Source organism: Lissotriton vulgaris, chromosome 2_1 (genome assembly GCF_964263255.1).
Source record: "Lissotriton vulgaris chromosome 2_1, aLisVul1.2, whole genome shotgun sequence".
NCBI classification, from domain to species: Eukaryota; Metazoa; Chordata; class Amphibia; order Caudata; family Salamandridae; genus Lissotriton; species Lissotriton vulgaris.
The window spans coordinates 819,807,287-819,820,072 of NC_141687.1; the positions used below are offsets into that span (position 1 = coordinate 819,807,287).

General features: G+C 45.8%; 1 protein-coding gene across 1 annotated transcript in view; it reads right to left on the reverse strand.

Annotated features, from left to right (window-relative positions):
• UBE2E3 (ubiquitin conjugating enzyme E2 E3) overlaps nucleotides 1-12,786 on the reverse strand; it is a 221,953-nt gene that overhangs the window by 109,211 nt on the left and 99,956 nt on the right. The window contains exon 4 of the mRNA XM_086956222.1: nucleotides 10,310-10,442. Within this exon, the coding sequence (XP_086812348.1) occupies nucleotides 10,310-10,442 (133 nt within the window). The remainder of the gene's footprint in view (nucleotides 1-10,309; nucleotides 10,443-12,786) is intronic.

Sequence of the window (12,786 nt, forward strand, 5' to 3'; positions counted from 1 at the left end):
AAATGACCCCCCCGATCTCCTTAGATTAGCTGCAACCACCGCCATCACCTTGGTGAACACCCGAGGGGCGCTGGTGAGGCTGAAGGGGTGCTCAATGAACTGAAAGTTCTCGTGGCCTACCGTGAACCACAGGTAACGCCTGTGGGCAGGCAGGACGGGAATATGAAAATATGCATTTTGCAGGTCCAACGCTAACATCCACTCTACTGGGTCCAGGCAGATGGGACTAGAGTAAGAATGAGCATTTTGAACTTCTTGTTCTTAAGGAAGAAGTTGAGAGAGCAGAGATCGAGAATAGGACGAAGGCCTCCGTCCTGCTTGGGCACCAGAAAGTAACAGGAATAACAATCACGGCCCACTTTTGCCGTCAGCACTCTCTATGGTTCCTTCGGCCACAATAGACCCGTTACTTCCTGGCGGAGAAGAGATAGGTGGTAGGCTCGAAGGGGAGCGAGAAGCCCTTCGGAAATTCTGAAAAACCACCTGTCTGATGTTTTGGACTGCCAGTGGGGCTGTGACGGAGAGTCCTGCGGCCCACTGGTTGCCCATGATGGTAAACAGGAAGACTAGAATGGCTTGGAGGCTGCAGGGGTTGGACTGACAACCACTGCCCACTCAACCCACAGGCCAGTAGGTACCATGTCTACATAGTGGCCAGAAAGCCTGCATGTCACGGAGGCTAGGCGGGTAAGGACTCAGCTGTAAGCCGGTTCCGTGGCCACGAACGGAGTGAAAGGTGGACTGAGGGGGACAAGGGGCCATGGAAAGGCCCTAGAAACTGGCAGTAGCCCTGCTGTCCTTAAAATGCTCCAGTGCGAAATCCGTCAAAGGGCATGTATGAATATCCCCAGAAAAGCAAGGAGGCCTCAACCAGGTGTTGAAACTGGCCAGTTGATGAAACTGCTTTGTCTAGTGAGTCGTGGTGACTAGTCCACAACGTATGGTGAACTTAGCTGTATCCAGCCAGTCAGCAACAGCCTGGGAGAGCACGGCCCGGGCATCCTGCAGGACCGCTGGTAGCACCTGTGCAAACATATTCCACAGGGTGTGGGAATAGCATCCTAAAAGGCATGCAGTGGTCTCCGACCCGATGCCAGGCTGGTGGAAGGAAAAATGTTCTTGCCTAAATTGTCCAGACTCTTCGATTCCCGATCTGGTGGTGTGGTTGGGAGTGTGCCAGGACTTACATGTGATGTGGAGTCTTGCACCACCAAACACTCCATGGTAGGGTGTTCCATGAGGAATTTGGGGTCCCCCCGGAGCAGAGCGGTAGGCAATTGCACTGTTCGCAGGAGGTCCTGTGTTGGGCTTGACCCAAGCAGCACATTAGTAAGTGCTTTGTTGAATGGGAGAAGTGGTTTGGAAGATGACACTCCCGGTTGAAACACTTCCATTAAAATATTAGTATTGACTGCCACAGAGGGAAAACTAAGGTCCAGGACCTCAGCTGCCCTCCTCACCACCACTGCAAATACAGCTCTCTCCTCCGTAGCCATGGTCTGGGGAGAATACATGCCAATATCTGGAGAAGTGTCCAGTCCACTGGCTTCACACTAGTCCTAGCCCATAGGAATAGGGCTCAGTCTCCAGTCGGCGTTGGGCGACGCCCCTCTGGCTCTGTGTCAGAGTCAGGGCTGTAAATGGGGGCGGCATAGCTAGTGGATGCCAGGAGCATGAGCCTCGCGTTTGGCGCTGTGGAAAGTCGATATGGCACAACCAGCACCAATTTGGATCCATATATGGATCCCTGGGGGCCTGACTGTCGCCGGAGCCACCAGCGTGGTCCAAACCCAAGGGGCCGAAGGCGTGCCGGAGGCAACGGGCCACTCAAATATGAGGTGCATAGCTTCATAAAACTCGCTCAAGTGGGAGGGAGTTACTCCGGCTCCCCAAAACTCAGGGAGGCGCAGAGCCGACCCAGGCGCTGGCTCAACTGCGGAGCCAGGCTCTGAATGACACTCCCTCAACATCTAACGGACTGTAGTGTAGTTCCTATATTCCCAATAGACTCTGCGCATTGCAAGAATATATCCTATAGATACGACGTAGGGCTTAGGTCAGTAGGTCTCCATTGAATATTCTAAACTTAATTGTGAGTGCCAGCTAGCTCAGGGGTCACAAGAAACTTTCTCAAATTCACAGGAAGGGATTAGTTTCTGACAACCGCATAAACATGACAACTTTGTTTCCCTAGGAATGGAATAACTATCTTCAGTCGTGGAAACAATAGATAAGTATTTCACTCAGTCAATGGTGCATGCTTCGTTTCTACAGAGTTTGCAGAGAAATAGTGAGACGGGCGTTTTCAATAAAAGGTTTATTGAACAGTCTTCTTTCTCATGCAAGAGAGGTGAACTACTTCAATCGTTAGATAGAATGCAAAATATAAAGCGTACAGCGAGAATAGTATTATAAAATAATACTGTAATAGCATTGTATGGTTTCTAAGCCATATTAAAATACATACATAAATAACACAGGCTAATTAGTACGAGGGAAGTATGGTCTTTAGCATAGGTTTAGTTTCTGCCAAGAATCTACCAAAGGTTTCTCTAGGTTCTAATCAGCTCCATACCTTAGAATAAAGGAGGTCTGGTATCTCTGTCTTGGCACTCGATTTCCCAACACCCCGCAAGGGGAGTCAAACACTGGAGCTGGATTTCTCAGCAGAGCAGGGCTGCTTCCTTATAAGTGCGTCAGCTGGAGAGTCGGCTTCCTTCGGCACTTGCTGTAGCGAGCTGCGTTGGGCAAGTAGGTCGTCAAACTGCTCCGAACCACCGTGCTTTGTAAAGCGAGTGAAGGTATATTTATACCTTGAAAGTGTTTAGGAATGCCATGTTTGACGTAAAGTCGGGCATGTGAACGTCATGAATGAACCCCTAAGGAATAGATGTTCATTGTAAAACTGAGTTCTTGGAGAAATCAATATTCAAGCAAGGGGAAGTCCCGAACGGCTTCAGCTGGTTTTCCAAGAAATCGTTGTGACGTTTGGTGAATGGATGGAAGTAGCCATGCCTGTATTTGGGTTGCATGGGCTATGCCTATATAAGGGCAACGTGAATTGTACCTATATAAGGGCATGAATCTGGAAAATCCATTCGGAATCTAAAACGCCATACAACAGGACGAGAAGTCAAAGCACACTTCCACTGATTTTTCTTGTGGCGGGACTTAACCAAATGATCCGACAATTTAGAGTTTAACGAAGTCTGCGACCGCCACCGGGACAACTTCCTCTCGACAGGCTTCTTGAACCTCGCAGAGTTACACTGCCAGGAGCTTAAGGGATCACCACCTCACAGCCTTTGAGTGCATGGCAATCGGAGCAGGAATTCGGTTGTGGTCGAGGCACCAGAAGCATACAAGATACAGGTTCGTCGCTGAGCGGTGACTGGTGCCACAGGGCTTGAAGCCACGCTTCTTAGATGACCTCATATTCCACATCAGGAGGAAAAACCTCAAGAGACTTTGACAAAATGTCAAAAAAGGATAATCAAAAATTCACTAGAGGTAGCTCTTTTCAGATCTGCGCAGGAAGAAAAGAACTGACAACACGTTGGGGTGGCACTTATAGAGGCACCGCGCATGTCTCTTCCAGCGCAGATAATGCCAACAAAGCCACGCAGAATGAGGCCAATTATAAGCACTAGGTTACTGTTAAAGAGAACATTTCTGGGTCCAGTCAGACACCTGGGGATAACTTTAAAGCAAGGAATCTGTGGCTAGAACTCTCTATCAGAATTTTAAATTACTCCCTTATGGGCATTTAGATTTGTGAGAGAGCGGCTTGGGTTAATGTCGGAGTTGTTCTTAAAGGGGGGTGATTTTTTTGATGAGTTCATATTCTTTCACGTTACATTTTAAGCATTTTGACCTACAGCATGAAAAAGAACAGAAGTTACTTACCTGTAAACTGTGGTTTTCCAGTATTGGTGTCTTTCATAGATTCACAGGCTTAAATAATTCCCCGTCGTCGAAGTGGGTGTCCCACGGTACATAACATAGTAGTAAGAAACATATATACATAAATATATACATAATATATACATATATACACATAAAATAATATTCCATAATATGTATATTCTTTAAAAAAAATAAAGTTGTGAAGTACCATAGTACAAAATAGGCCCATAGCAAGCATTGAGGGAGAGCTCACTTTAGTAACATATCAATGTCATTACAATAGTCCACTTTCCAGCCAATCAGGCTGTAGCACCCTCTAGAACCTTCTCCTCAGAAGCTCAAGCCCTCAGATTTTCGTAGCACAGGAGTGACCAAGAGTGCATGAGGAGAAACAGCATGGCCGACTAAGTCGACTGCCTCCGCAGCTCCGTCGGGCTGATTGTGATCAGACTTCATAACGGCGTCCCTAAGTCCAAATCGGGACACTGAAAGACGGGTAAAGATCCTGTCGATGTAGAGAGGCAAGAAACAGGGAGCGCCGCACAGTGAGACCGCGAGAAACAAGCAAGAAACTTCGAGAGGGATCCGGGTCGCTCCGGCTTGGATCTCAAGATGGCGACCCGCTGAAGGACTGCTGGTGGCGCATTGAGAAGGTGACCGGAGGATCACGCTCGGCGGCAGGCGGCCCGGACTGTGAAGCAGAGGCAATGCATACTGGCAGCCGCTGAATAGGACACTGGGGGCCTAGGAGCAGCGGCGGCGGAGAGAGGCACCAACGGAGGTCGGCCCCGGAAATCCCCTGCGCGGGCCTGGACCAAGCGGGCATAGTGCTGCAGCGCTGGCAGCGGGGACCCTGATCCGTGAGGAGGTGCGATTGGAGAGCTCCGAAGCTGAGGCCGGGAGCACCTGATAGCAGCCGGCATGCAGGGGCCCTCCCGAGCGCAAGGACCTGCAGCGGTTTGGTTCGCTGGGCGGGCCCTGGCAGCCGAGAGACACAGAGGCGCTTAGCGGGAAACAGACCTGGGGTTCGGGTGAGACACCTCCGGAGCCCCGCGTCTGCCGAGAGCGGCCTGGACACCCGGTGGCTGAGGCAGGGGAAACAACGCGGGGGCAGCTGCACCATTCCCCCCTCCGCACCCCCCCCCCCTCCTCCCCTCATGTCCACTGGGACCTGGTGATTGCGACTGACCGCCCGTAGAGGCTTTGGAGCTGGGTCCCAGGGGGCGGATTGAAGAGGCCTGCTTCCGGGCGAAAAGAGGCAACGACCTGCAGGACGTCTGAGTGTTCAGTCGCAGGGAGCCCCACAGAACCGGGAAAAGTAGAGTTGGTGCACCGGGCTGAAGGCGGGGGCCGGACGGGGAAGAGGAGAAGACCCAACAGGGGGACGTCAACACTTTCTAGCCCGCCGGAATGGGTAAGAAGGAGGCGCCGGCCAGGACCCCCCCGCCAGGGAACCCTGGATCGATATGCCGCCCCACCTCCCAACGCTGAGGCAGAGGCCACGGGACAGCGCCTGGACACAGACTTGTTGATGAGGGCCATTCAGGCGTCGCGGGACGACATAAAAGCGTCCCGTGCAGCCCTGGAGGTCAAGATAGGGGAGGTGGTCTCCGAGGTCACTCTGCTAAGACAGGACTTTCGCAACTTAACCGAGAGAGTGACCACAGCGGAGACCAGAGTAGGTGAGACGGAGGACTCTATCCATACCCTCAAGAAAGACATGGCTGAACTCCAGGCCTCGCATCGGCAACTCATGTGGAAGGTGGATGACGCAGAAAATAGGGCCCGCCGCAACAACTTACGCTTTGTGGGCTTTAGAGAAGAAATTGAGGAGAATAATATGGCGGTGTTCTTGCACTTGTGGCTGCAGAACACCTTCCCGACGGGGCTTGTAACGTCGTGGACGAAGGAACCGTCGACGAGGAGCTGGTCGTCGACGGGGCAGTGACCGTCGTCGAGGCCGTTGTCGACTAAGCTTTTTTTCGACGAATGGCGTTTGGACTGGGTCGTCGACGAGATTGGCTTCTTCGTCGTCATCTTGATAATAGAAGAAATAGGCCTGACCTCATGATTCAGCATCGACGAAGTGGTCGTCGTTGACAGGGAAGTAGTCGTTGTCGTCGTCATCATAATGTCGACGGATTTCGTCGTTGTCGACGGTCTCGTCGACGAGCTGGCTCTCGTTTTAGAGGACGAGGGCACAGGGGGGGATCTGCAACGCCAGAGAACTAGGTCCCGCAGGCGTAGAGGCCGGCAGATCCCGCGGGGAGACTGACTTAGAAGCGTCCACAAGCTTCTTTTTCTTCAAAAAAGGCGAAGGAATGTCAGACTCAGACCCACGCTTCAGAGAGATTGCAGTTTGACGAGAAGAAACACTCTCCAAATCAGACACAGTGTTGTCTGAAGTCCTCAACTTCTGTAGCCACAGAAGGAGACGGGCCTCTATCTTTCAAAGTTTTATTAGAAAAGGTCCTGCAAATTTTACAACTCCTCCCCTCATGATCCGGGTATAAGCAATAAATGCATTTTTTATGAGGGTCCTCCTTGAAAAGACGCAGTTTTCCACATGAGGAACAGGGTCTGAATAAAGACTTCTTTGGTGCAGACATAGCTGGAAGTTTGAAGAAAAAAACTGAGCAGAGCTCAGGGAGACTCCCTTCACAAGACGTGCGGTAGAAAATATGAGGGCTTGAGCTTCTGAGGAGAAGGTTCTAGAGGGTGCTACAGCCTGATTGGCTGTAAAGTGGACTATTATAAGGACATTGATATGTTACTAAAGTGAGATCTCCCTCAATGCTTTCTATGGACCTATTTTGTTCTATGGTACTTAATGACTATCTTTTGAAAAGAATATACATATTATGGAATATTATTTTAAGTGTATATATATATATATTATGTATATATTTATGAATATATGCTTCTTACTACTATGTTATGTACCGTGGGACTCCCACTTCAATGACAGAGAATTATTCAAGCATGTGAATCTATGAAAGACACCCCTAATACTGGAGAAGCTAAGATGTGTTGTTGGCGAAGGTTTTGGAGGTGGTAGAGAGTTGAGTCACAGCAAACAAGATAAAACTCACAGAAGCTGTAGTTGGGATGTCTGCTTAGGGAAGTAAAGAAAAGATGTCTGTTCAGCTTTAGGATTTGCGCAGATCTTTTCTGAGTTTGTCAAAGAGTTTTGTGAGGAATGTAAGTCAGTTAAGGGACATAATGAGGAAGGGTGTTTTGCTACATTGGGCGTTTGCAGGCTTTTGAGAATGTTGAGGAACACCAGCACTATTTTGACCACTGATGCCATTCTGACTAAGATAGAGGTCACGCAATCACAGGTAGAAAATGGATATGAAGTTGTGATTGCTTTTACTTCAAGAGTTCTAGGAGGAGAACTATCGATTTCTCTGTTATTGAGCACAAGGCTTAAGGATACAGTTGGGCACTTCATCATTTCAAGTTTTTCTTGTAAAGTTTACCATTTACCATCAGATCATAATCCTTTAGTTAAAATATGTTCTTGCAAAGGTTCAGAAGGAGCTACTCTCAGTATTTCACAATAGTTAGTGGGGGAGGGGGAGTGGGAGTATGATTTTCATGTTGCATATGCTCCTGGACCTAAGAATAGAGATTAGTGTGGTTACCCCTAACTTAGAAGGAAGGTGTGACATGGATGTAAGCGAATGCAAATATATCAATCAATCAAGGGGTTTTTAAAGCGCAGGGGACCAACTCTGTATGTAAAGTGGTTAAGATAGATGGTATCTACTAAATGTTATGTCCATTATATCACGCCCTCTCTATCCCCACCATCCACCCCCCCCAGCAAAAGTTTTTTGCTGAAAAAATTAACCACATGAATACGGCTTACAGACACATGGCTTTGGTGGATGGAGTAGGTCTGAAGGTGGCATTACAGCTGTGTTGTGGGCCCACTGTACTGTTATAGGGAAACCAACTTTTCCGAGTTTGACTGGAAACTTACCAGGTTAAAAAACAGCACTGGTGTAGTTGAATGCTTACAAAAGAGGAGCAGTTAGGGGAATCTAAAGAAATATTGGAGAGTAACAGAGAACGTGAAATATGATGAAGAGAAATGCACTAAATCTAGAACACAGCAGGAGATGGGTGTGAAAGGAGTCACAGGGGCGAAACAAAAAGGTTGTCTTGTTACACTAAACCCATTGCAAATTGTCAAGTGTTAACGGATACTAGAAAATGGTGAGCTGAAGGGTTATGTAAGTTGTTTAAGGGTACTAATGTTGTAAAAGGTGATGTAGTTGAGTGCAGTAACGAGTTGGAAACAGAAAAATCTAATTATCAACAACTTTCAAACCAAGAATTAGACCAAAATGGTGAATAGATTGGTCTTAAATGAGTGCACTCAAAATGTTCTTTAAATAAATTTCTTGTCTTTAACATTGTTTTAGTACCAAATGTTCACTGTTCTCCTCAAATCTTTATTCAATCCACTGTTTATGGTGCTAGTTATTTCACTCAGGTGGTTAGATGTCAGTTGTATAAATGCTGGGATGCAGTGTATTCTATTTGAATTTGAGGTTCTTGCATCATTACTAATTCTAGAGCTTTCTCTAGGTAACCAAAAATACTAGTAGGTCTCAACAGATAATATTTGTTAAGGCTATTAAATAAACATGCCCATATTGTTGCAAAAAGAAAGAGCAGGAAGACTTCAGATGTGCCAGGGGCACTGTATACTCAAAACATGTAAAGGGAAACAACAAAAATGTTTTTGCAATAAGTGCTTGTGACACACAAGGTGGACGGCGCAAGGGACACAGCTATGAGCGGAGCACAGTGAGCAAGGTGATAATATTTGCAAGGAACTTTATGTTCACAAATGAATATTTTCAACAGTTACAAAGGATTGACAATTTGTGAACCAGAGCACAGCGCCAAAAGTTACCCTGGGAAGTCAAGACTTCCCAGTGCAACTTTTGGCACTATGCTCTGGTTCATAAATTGTCAAGACTTCCCAGCGCAACTTTTGGCGCTATGCTCGGGATCACAAATTATCAAACCTTTGTAACTCTTGTAAATAATTATTTGTGAACCTAAAGTACCTTGTAAATATCACCTTGCTCATTCTGCGCCGCTCATTGCGGTGTCACTTGTGCCGTCCACTGTGTGCACAAAGTTTTTCCTGGTTACTCCCACATTCAGTGTAAATAGTGCCGATACTAATGTTTACCTTTACATGTTCAAAATATACAGTGCCTCTGGCACATCCCTTAACCTTGGAGTCTCCCTGCTTTTTCTTTTTGCAACCATATGTGCATGTTTATTTAATAGCCTACAAAATATAATCTGTTGAGACATTATTTTTTGTTGCATACATTCATCACCCAAGTCTCAACAGGTTATACGGGTATACTCCGGTCGTTTGATCTCTCTACCAATAATATTAGAACAGGAGGACTGAGATTGCTATTGGTCTACTATCATGGTGGCAGCACTTCGTGGTGTTGCTCCAGACATATTTTTTAACCAGTACTTTAACCTACACTATGTTTGGATGTTCTATAGCTAAACAGAAGACTTGTGGTAATACGTCTGAATGTTAAAGACATAGATCCAACACATGCAAGTGTCTACTATCTGCATAAAGACTCAACTACATTACCTAAGAAACTATGCCAAAAATGGTGTTACTGTGGGCAGGTTACTATTCTGACCGGATGCTTCAATTCGGAATTGAACCCCTGCTGTCAATGTACTTTTTTAAAACAAAGTTAAAGACTATGGATAACCTGCAAGACATGGTGGGTGACATGAGTTTGTTAAAAGTCTGGAGCATGGCAAATTCTATTGAACATTACAATTCTCAAAATGGAATTATGTACAGTTAGGTACAAAGAATAATTAAAATATGACAAAAATTAGATATAAATGTTTACATATGTCTCATCCTATTGCTATATTCCATTTACATGGCGGCTCCTCCTCCTCTAATGAGATTTCGGCAAAGGAGCTAAACCAAACTAAAGTCACAATGTTCAATTAATTACTCAAGCACCAAACTCGATCAGAAACCAAAGCCAAAGAAAATAAGAAAATCAAACATTAATGAAGCGTCAGCTCAAGATTTAAATTTCTATCAATCCATGAAATTCTACTTGAGAGGGTACTCAACTGCTTATTCATTGCAAAGAAATATTATAGACGTTATTCACAGAACTTGGGAAATCTGAACCTAAGAAGTTAAAGTACACATAAATAGGAGCATCTGCCCTACTTTGTACAAGACAAAAATATTGGGAATCAGGAAATGTGGAAGACTTTTGGGTTTCAGGGTGAAATAGCAGCAATCTTTGAAAGCAAGACAAAGGTACAAATTAAGCATACAGAGGGAATACAAAAACTCCATATGGACGCTTACCTTTGGTGGCTTGAATGGATAATCTGATGAAAAAGTGATATCCAAAAAGAAGACCCCTCCCTCATATACAGAACCTGGTGGCCCAAGAATAGTAGATCGCCATTCATAAATGTTGTCTCCCTTTGGACCAGCGCTATTTAAATGACAAAACAGAGAAACATTAAAGTCCTTCAACTTTGATAGAAAGAGGGTCAGTGTATTTTTTCATAAGATAATCAAAAAGTATTACAATAGATAAGGTTTACCAGTACTATTCAATATGGCCACTCTTGGCTACTCAATAAGCATTCACCAGTTGTATCAAAACAAAGTGTCTAGGGGAAGGTGGGATAATTTCCCCATACTAACAGTACATTAACAAAAAAGAGCGAATCCTCGAAACCTTTGCATACATTGACATTGGTAGAATCCTCATTAACCAGTGGATTTACACGTATAATTTTACTAAAGGTACTCTTACCAAATCTGCCACTAAGATAATCACTGTGGTGAAGTCTCACTAGTAGGATTTGGCCCACCTGCACTGAACGACCCACTAGTGCAGCATGAGGGCTGACCTGGCTGTGTTGGTCTTGCTGTCTGCCCAACTTTGTTGTTTATCTACCCTACGCTGTGTGCTGCAGAGAGGCAGGCTTGATACACACCTCTGGGGAATCCTCCATCTCTGCTTGCCTCGAATATGGTGGCTCTCAAGGTGCCAGAGTGTCAACTAAAAAATCACCACCCTCCAGGTCTATAATATACCCATGGATGACTGCCACATATTTCATAGGGTGGTACAAAAGTATCATCCAGAAATTTCTGTTGTAAGATTGAAGATCCAGGAACATGAGGCGACTAAGGGTTTAAAAGATAGTATATAAAAGGGATAAGTACAATGGGTGACAGCTGCAGTTTTGGAGGAAAATTATTCTTCAAATCAAATGGCACTTGTTATGCGCACAGCTACTTTATAAAGCGCACCTGAGCTACAGGTATATCGACCACTGATCTCACGAGAGGAACAAAATTAAAAGGCACAGTTAAAAAACTAAGTGTTAGGCCATGTTTAAAAGAACCAGCATCCTTAGTAGCACGAAGGTGCAAGAGAAGAGCATTCCAGCCTACTGCTGACAACGCAGAGAAGAGGTGCCGACCCATCTTTTCCTCATCTTAGGCACCACAGCCAGTAATGCATCAGCAAAACGTACATTTTTAGAAGGATGTTAAAGAGTTGGGACAAAGGTCATAGAAAGTTCTATGTGCTGACACAAGTCCCTTGAACTTCACTCTCTACTAAATGGGCAACCAGTGAAACAGCCTGAGAGGAGCCCGGACAGAGATGTTCCTCGGGATGTTATGCAAGAGCCGGGCTGCACGATTCTGCACCAACTGAAGTCTCCTGAGTTGGTACAGAGGGAGACCCCAGTATAATGCATTAGCAAAGTCCAGCCGAGATGTTATAAGAGCATGGACTAACATCTTCCGACAATAAGCAGGAACAAACACGTCCATAGGAATCGAAGGAGGCCAAAGCAAGTCCTAACTACACTCTCCACTTGAGGTTTAAAGGACAGGTTATCACCAAACTTCCCTATTTGAGCAGCACATGGAATATGGACTACAGATGATTGTATTCTTTAAGCACCTTAACATACAGGCTTTATCTCAATTTCAGCCGTGAACTACTCTCGTAGTTCGTGACTACTGGTTCAGTAACCATTTTGGCATACATGCACTTCAAGAAAGTGAACAGTGTCTTTTTCCAGCCTTCCCACATTTTTTTCCCCCGAAGTTTTATATAGGGCGAACTGACCCGAAGGCATCAGAGCACTTTACATTAGCACCAGTTGCGTTATACAAGGACACTTCATTTTTGCTAGGCACGGGGAGATTAAGTGATTTGCCCAGAATCACAGTATGTTGAACGTCATTGCCAAGAATCGAACCAGGTTCCCCAGATTGGAGGTCAACCGTCCTAGCCGTTAGGCTATATATGGGTGGGATCTATGGATGCTGGTTTGTGACCATCAACAAGACATGCAACAGAATAATACCAAATCAGAAATGTTGTAAATTTTATATCACTGCACTTTTGCAAACACTTCTTTACAAACCAGTTTATTAACTCATGCGGGTTTGGAACAATAATTTAACTCCCTCCATGCACGGTGGCTATTGAGTTCTATGCATGACTTACACATATGCTGTAAGAGAAGAAAGAGCTTAAAGCACAAGTTACTTACCTTCGGTAACGATATATCTATAAGAAACAGTAGTTAGTATTAGATTGCTTACCTTAGAATATCCCAAGGCGTCAGACTGGATCCGAAAACTTTTGCGTAGCAGTACCCTTGCGCATCGGTAGGCGTAGTCTGCGGCTCCGCGCCCGTCGTCGGCGCCGGAATGACGCCGCCGGAGTACTTAGACGCTGCCCTCATGCACTGTCGTCAGTTCTTATACACAGCTTTTCCGCGCCAGAAACGCAGAGCCATGAT